The sequence below is a fragment of the Etheostoma spectabile genome, chromosome 13, assembly GCF_008692095.1.
Source record: "Etheostoma spectabile isolate EspeVRDwgs_2016 chromosome 13, UIUC_Espe_1.0, whole genome shotgun sequence".
Lineage (NCBI taxonomy): Eukaryota > Metazoa > Chordata > Actinopteri > Perciformes > Percidae > Etheostoma > Etheostoma spectabile.
Window position 1 is genome coordinate 3,312,959 of NC_045745.1, and position 7,795 is coordinate 3,320,753.

At 41.2% G+C, this 7,795-nt stretch overlaps 1 protein-coding gene across 1 annotated transcript in view; it reads left to right on the forward strand.

Moving 5' to 3' along the window:
• The window catches only part of LOC116700823 (RNA-binding protein Nova-1), a 20,442-nt gene that overhangs the window by 8,174 nt on the left and 4,473 nt on the right, over positions 1–7,795 (forward strand). The window contains exon 2 of the mRNA XM_032534297.1: positions 1,252–1,395. Coding sequence (XP_032390188.1) covers positions 1,252–1,395 — 144 coding nt within the window. The remainder of the gene's footprint in view (positions 1–1,251; positions 1,396–7,795) is intronic.

A 7,795-nucleotide genomic window follows, 5' to 3' on the forward strand; every position in this document is an offset into this window, starting at 1 on the left:
CACACACACACACACACCTTCGATACCCTACACAAACCATAGGATGCAGTGACATGTCGGCCAACCGTGTGGCTTTGGCACCTGCCGTCCGAAATCTCTCATCACACACCTGAAAACGTATTAGAAGTCTGACCCATCCAAAGCTGGACAGTGCCGTTTTACATCTCTGCCCGCTCGAGTGACGTCACCCTTGAGGCAGCTGAAAAGAATCGAACATGACGTCATTATATCGAAATCAGCAAGCAGAGGAGATTTTCTGTACCAAGTGTTTACCATGATGTCACTGATATACTATTTGGAATTCAGTGGGGGTTCAAAGCCGCATCCACATTACTTTTGATGCTTTTAATTATATTTGGGCCAAGCGCCATATATATGGTTGATTGCGTTTTACTAGATTAGCACACTCAATGTGATCCGGGTATTCTTGGACGTACACTGCCCACTTAGGTGTGGATTCATTCTTAATTAGCATTGCAGGAAAAGGAACGTCCACAACTGAAAGGGAGAAACATGTGTGCCGGTTAATTCTTCCAACTAATGGGCTGTCAATCACTGACTGCTACGAGCCACTGTACAGTAAGCCACAGAAACCCCTTCCAAAATGGAGGAGATTTAGACCATCTTGGCAATATACCCCTTGAACAAATCTGTGGGATTGGTTCCCATATGTTCTTCTCACGTCTGTTAATTACAAAGGATCACTCTGTATTGGCATCCATGAACACTTCATGTGTTTGCATTTAGTTCTTTGTGTGTAACTTTCTTTCTTAGAATATACAGGCTACCTTGTGCATTCAGATTGGACTGTCTATTCTACATTACTTTTATCCATGTATAAAGAATTACTAGTGACAAAGAACCTGGCTTTGCATGTAGTCAGAGGTTTCTAAAACCTTGAAAACAGTTAAAATTAGACCTCTGCAAACTGGAAAGGAGGTCATCATTTACTCTACCAGAAATCTGGGACAGGACACAGAACATGTCACAGTCTCTGATGAAATGTGAATACACCGAAAGCAACTCAAAAGGCAAAATCTTGTTTCCAAATACCTTCCTTCACCAGAAGAGTACAGACACAAGATTCTATTACTGCTTTTCCCCCGTATATGTCAAGGCAATGTTTCCCCATTGTGATGTATTTGCTTGCTCAGGATATTGGGAAGGGGGGATTGGGCACCAGCATGGTGTATATAATGGTGATACTTCACGAGATGTGACCCTTTCCCACTTTGTGTGTCTCTCTGCCAGAGGAGGGTGAGTACTTCCTGAAGGTGCTGATCCCCAGCTATGCAGCCGGCTCTATAATTGGCAAGGGCGGCCAGACCATCGTACAACTGCAGAAAGAGACGGGTGCCACCATTAAGCTGTCCAAATCCAAAGACTTCTACCCAGGTAAGAATGAAAGAATGTACGCCCAGTTCCAAAAATGGATGAGCGTCAAAGCTTTTGTGTGTTTATATATATATATATATATATATATATATATATATACATATATATATATATCTCATATATGTATAATGAGTCAGTCCACTCCTCTTATATACTGTATGTGAGAGGAGTGGTCTGACTCATTACCTAGCTGAAGCAGTGATGCTTTGGCGCAGGAGAGCATTTGATATGTCCTCTTCATTTGGCTTCCCCAAAGTAATTGCAACCTATCTTAATCTTGATTCTTTTTATGTCATTAAGGGATTAAACATGCATGTAGATGTTAACTTTTTCCATGTTCGGCCAGTGGCCATATCCGGACACGTCTGGTCTGACGCCGTTTCCGGTCTTTTTGTTGTGCTTTTCCTGGACGACGTCCCAAATTGCAAATGGAAGTAATTTATACACATCTAAAGGACATATGTGTGGATTTTCATTATATATATGTACAATTTTAAGGAGAGAAAGCAGTAAAAATGCGTGGGCGACGCTTAGGTGGTGGTATAACTTTACATTCAAAGTGGAAATTAAGGAGCTTTTACTGCATCATTTGGAGTTGTTAAAGCCCAGAAGTATGGTCCTGGATATGTTGCAGCATTTATTGTTAATTTGGACGACCTTTTATTAAAAAACAGCAGTGCCCAGTGAGTTTTTAACAGCAGGGAGATAGGGGTGTAAAAACAAAGCTAAAGTAAATGGTTAAAATGATATTTCGTTAGAAAGGTAAGAAGTTACTCTTTAGTTTGACACGACTAAATGAACTGAAAACATTCCATAGGTTTTTATAGTCATAATCAAAATATTTTACAAGAACATTAGTCAAAAAGCTTCCGTTACATGTGTCAGACGGAGCATTTAAGTCTCCCACAATATCAATTAGTTACTAGCAGGTTGCATTTTCATGACGGTACATTCATTTACTTTTCTGGGGAAATTGAATGAACGGGGCTTCCATTTTATCTCCCCCCCCCCCCCCCCCCCCCCAAAAAAAATGAGCACAAATTCTGTGGCGCAGAGGGCACGGCATACATCCAAAGCATTAATTGTGGCGGAGAGTTTCACGGGCAACAGGAGAAGGATGGTTGTGCAGCTCGGTGACCCCTATCACATGGAGGTTAAAGCTGAACCATCTCATCCTGCAACACAGTAGAGGAGTCTGGGTGTTTGTCCTTCATGCCTCAGAGGAGGCTTCAACCCGCTGAAAACTAACAGGTGCTGAGCATCTCGCTGCTTATTAGGTCCAGATGTTTTCTGTGATACTTGATGCAAGCAAATAATCCCGGTATAGTAGTTTACTGTATACATATTTAGTATAAAACAAAACCCTTACATTAGAAAAATGTAGAGGAAATGCAGAGGAAAAAGATTGTTCCCCAGAACTGCATGGCTACCTTCATTATTGGATCTGTCCTGTGATATTTGCAATTTCAGCTGATCCTTAGATTATTGAGAACACAATATGTTACACATACTGTACAAGAAGAATCGCACAACGTGGGTTGAATTAGACCGGTTCTGTTGGGAGTTACATTTTGAGTTTGGACTGACAGAATCGTGGCGATGAATTACTCAAAAATGACTTAAAAGAAGGATGTGCGAGCAAATATTTGTTCTGTACTTTTTCTCTCACCTTGCTTCTGTTGTGGTCTGCCATGATGAAAGGATACGTGATTGGAGAGCACGGCTCGAAATTCTCCACATACGAGGGAATGAAGTATGGCTACTTCACTGGCATAGGAACAAGGAGTGATATGTATCCTTATTTCTCTCTTCGGATTGTAGATAGGCCACCACCTGCTCTGCCCATCCCCCTACTCATTATCGTGATGAGTGAGAAGAGGAGTTCAGGGAGAGGGTGCTGGCGAGGATTTGATTGGGGGCTCGTTCTGGCCCACACATGTAAAATGAAACGACTGCTACTGTACACATACAACAAATAGCTGAGAGTGCCGCTTTCTGAGAAGCCGGTACAGGCTAAAGCTTTAAAAACCTCTAGCTGTATTAATTATGAGCAACTTGGTGAAGTTTGCAACAGCAACATCTAGATACAAAATCCTGTCCTGGATTTTAGAGGCGAGCAATTCCGCATGTCAAACTTATCAGCTACGCCGGTTTTCCCTTCCTTCATTCGTTGTTGAATCAGCTGCAGTTTGGGCTAATATAGCATGCTAATGCCATTACACACAGGCCAGGCCCTTACCTCTCATCCTGCGGCAGCCTGGGCACACTCAAACCACAGCACAATCGCACACTAGAGAAATCAAGGGACAGCGATGCAGCCATTTTCTTTTGCACTCCTTTCTGTGATGGCTCAGTCTGAAACTCCCACCCACCTCACACCTCCCATCCGTCAGTGAAAGACACGAGACCCTGAATTCAAAGGTCTTGATAGGAACTGTACAACCGGGCCCTGCTGTGGCCGACTGAGATGGATGAGCGGAGATAGTTAAGGGTGTGGATGATACATGATTGTATGTGAGCGACGGGACAAGGGGGGGCAGGCCCAGAAATAGCCTGTTTCAATCTCTCTCTGTGGACATGACCCCTCTCCCAGCTGTAGTCAAGCTGCTCCAACACATGCCAAGTTTCCCTTTTCCTCCACCCCGCTGTTTCACTGTTTCTCCCAGATTTGGTTCCTGGTAGTTGGGGGAGTTCAGGCCAGATAAGATGACATCATACTTCTCCTAAAAGTTTGTCTGCATGCTTGCCTCCTAACACATGGGCAGCGGCCGTTTTGTCTTTACTATTCGATTTGAACCCATCTGAACGGTTGCACGCTCAATTACTCGAGCCCCCATAAATGCAGCACGCCGTGCATTCACCCACTCGTACAGCGCGTTGAGCACACACACACACACACCTACTCACACCTGCTTACACACATCCGCATATTTAAGCAGCTGCAGTGAGAGCCGTGGGAGTTCACGATTTGAACACAAACTTAGAAACAAAACTTCAAACCCTTTTCTTGGTGCTGCTGGCCTCTTGCCAACTTCATGTAGTGAGTTGCTTGAGCACGAACAGATGAGGCTGTTGTGATGTCATAGCAACACTGGGTGTATGTTTTCCATTATTTGATCATTAAAATCAATCACAATAGGTGACCTCATACTGGATAGCACCACTGTTCCATTAGGTGGGGTATTAACCTCAAAAAATCAAAGAAAGACAAAGAAACTAAAGCAGAGGCACACTTTTTCGACTGTAGCTTCATACGCAGTACACTACCGAAAGTTTGGGGTCACTTTGAGATTTCCGATACACTCCATTTTAGAACGAATACCAATGGAGATCAGTTGCACTATTTTTTTTTACCAGGGCAGCAGTTTTCAGATTGGATTATGTGATTGCATAATTGCAAAAGGGTTCTCCAATGTTTTTATAGTTTAAAATGATATCAGATTAGTAAAGGAATGTGCCTTTGGAACATTGGATGAATGGTTGCTGATAATGGGCGATGTTGATATTGCATTAAAGATCAACTACCCACTCAGATCAGCAGGTGTTCTGTCTATAATGAAGTGGTATGGAAATTTGTAATTGACCCAAAACTTTTGACTTATATACTGCACTCACTAATGCTCCCTATAGGACAGTATAACTTCTGTCTGGGATGACATCAAGCTTCAAACTAATGGAAACTGCAGCCTTCTTCTTTCTCCAGATTGATGTCTGGGCCTCCAGTGAACAGTTGTAGTACACTGTAGTAGTCTGAAGTATTTTCCTGCTTTATGGTGTTGTATTGGAGAGCAACTCTCTCTGTGTGCCCGATCTGCAAGTACAGTATCGGATGTTATACACAACAACCGAACAGCTGCCGCCATTGTTTTGTGATCGGCAAAGGTCAGTCGATTCAAAGGGCACTCCACCAATTTTACACATGGAGGTCAGTTTACTAAACCAGGAGTAGTGTTCAGCCTGTGGAAATACTTGATGATGCATTCAGGGTTATCAGCTTGGGGTTATAGACTAGATTTAAATTTGAATCCTGTCTTTTGCAAGTTCCTGAACTTTATGGAAGTCCGTTACTTAATGGCCGAAATACCCCTTAAATGTTAAATTTCTTCCCCAAGCATAGCTGCTAATTGTGACTAGTTAGCAGCTATGCTAGCAACTAATTTGGGGGAGAATTTCATGATTTAAAGGGGTATTTCGGCCATTACCATGCTAGCAACTTTTAGCAGCCATAAGTCCTCAAAGTGCTAGCGATTTGGAAAAATAGGGATTTAATTTAAAGGAAATGAAACGAGGCAGAAGCAGATATAAGGAGTCGTTATGAAGAAAAAATGTATTTTCTGCTTCTCTTTTATTACCCACGTATGAGTTAATATGTTGCCAGACATTGCCTGATTACTGCAATCTATTTTGCAATTCCATACAAAACTAATGCTACCAGGTACACATTTTTTCTGCTCATGACAGTGCAGTATTTTGGGAATAAATAAACAAGATATTAATGTGCTTCATAATTTCTTTTCTAATGGGAAATTATACAAGACGCACATCATTTGGCATCAATAGCCGTGACTTTGGAAGGTTATAGTCATTGTCACATTTTTACAAGTTCTAGTGAGTAAATTTTTTTTTTAAATTTCTTTTAGTTTCACAAAATGTCCCTTGATTTGTGTAGCTCCTTCTTTATGTTGTAAATCCCACTACATGGCATCCACCAACACTGTTATCAGAAATCTAGTAATTTTAGTCTGCAAATGTTGTCATTTGTTTGTTAGAATTAGCATGGAGCTGAACTCGCTGAAATGATTGTACAGCTTGATTCACCGCACAGCAAGATGTCCTCACATGAAATTGGTGTACACTGTCACGTGACCAGCTGTTGTTTTAGTTTCTTATTGCTGTCATATCATTATATTTGATGTATTTGATTTGTGTTTCTGATATGTATTTCTGATACATACTTGAAAAGTCCGTTTTAGTAAGGACAAGTCTTGTGCTATTTTCTATTTTTGTCATTGTCACCCAACCCAAACTATTACGTGTATTACAGTAATAACACGTATTGTGTGTGAATCGAAAGCCTATTTTTCCTATTTGCCATATAACTCTAATGTTGGGCAAAAACTACTAAGAACAGTCCAATGAGAAACTGTTACAGTAGGTAACATGTTCCTTCATTACCATGCACACACACACACACACACACACACACACACACACACACACACACACACACACACACACACACACACACACACACACCCACACACACTGTCGTTTATCCCACATACACCGACCTGCTGCCCTAGATACTCGCTAAAGCACATGCGTATTAATTCACCGCTGAAAATAGTCCCCAACGAATGCAAATTTCCTCTTGTTTAATCATCTTTACTAAAAACTACAGTGCCCTGCTGCTTTAGCAAATCACTGGGCTTTAAAAAAAAAATGAAACAATACACTTGTGACCTGTTTTTAAAGATTTAGTAGGAACCAATGGTCTTGGGGCTGACTGGGGAAAGAAGCGGACAATGGACTAGATTTGTTGTTGGATTTGGTCTTTTTAGGAGATTTCTTGACGATTAATAATTAAAATGTAGGATGTCGCCAAACTTACCTGTTAACATCCTTAAAATGACAATTGCGGCCTTTAAGCCTTCCTTTAGGTCCTACCCTGGAAGACTGAACTTTGTGTCAGTAGTCCCTCTAATATTAAAATCCCTGGTGAAATGGAATGCGACAGACATCCGATCCTCCTGCAGATTACTGCTGTCCTCAATGATAGTATCTAGTATTTCAAATGTCCCACAGTTTCCGCCTACATTATCAATTTACTGGCAAAAAAGTGTTACTTGACCGCCTAGCAGCATGTTAGGACCAGGTACATGACAGTCAGTAATTTAATGGCTTATGTCTTCATTCTAAATACCAGAAAAAGTCTATGATAACTATAAGCGTGGTGGGGTTTTTCAAAGATGACAACAGGGCTTGTTGTGAATGTGTGGTCAGGGTGTCATGTCATGTAAAAGTTTTCCAGAACGCTGATTTACTGGATACAAATAGCATTCTTAAAATCAGTGTTTACATTTTAGAAAAGCAAGCCATATGGCAACAACGACAGCGGCACGAAGAGTATATTCAGCACTGGGATTTCCAAAAAAAAGCTCAATTTGTGGTGTGAATAATTGAAAAGAAATCTGCTGATGTGTTGACAGTAATTATATGTGATACTTTATGCATGGCATGCTAACAGTCTGAAAGAATCAGAAAAAAGGGTTTGATAAAGGCAGAGTCTCATTATTGAAAAGCTCAATCAACAAGACAGAAGTATTGAAACTTCAAGATAAGAGATCAAGATAGAGTCATTGGTCCAATGGATAAAGCTGACACCTATGATGACCCCCCC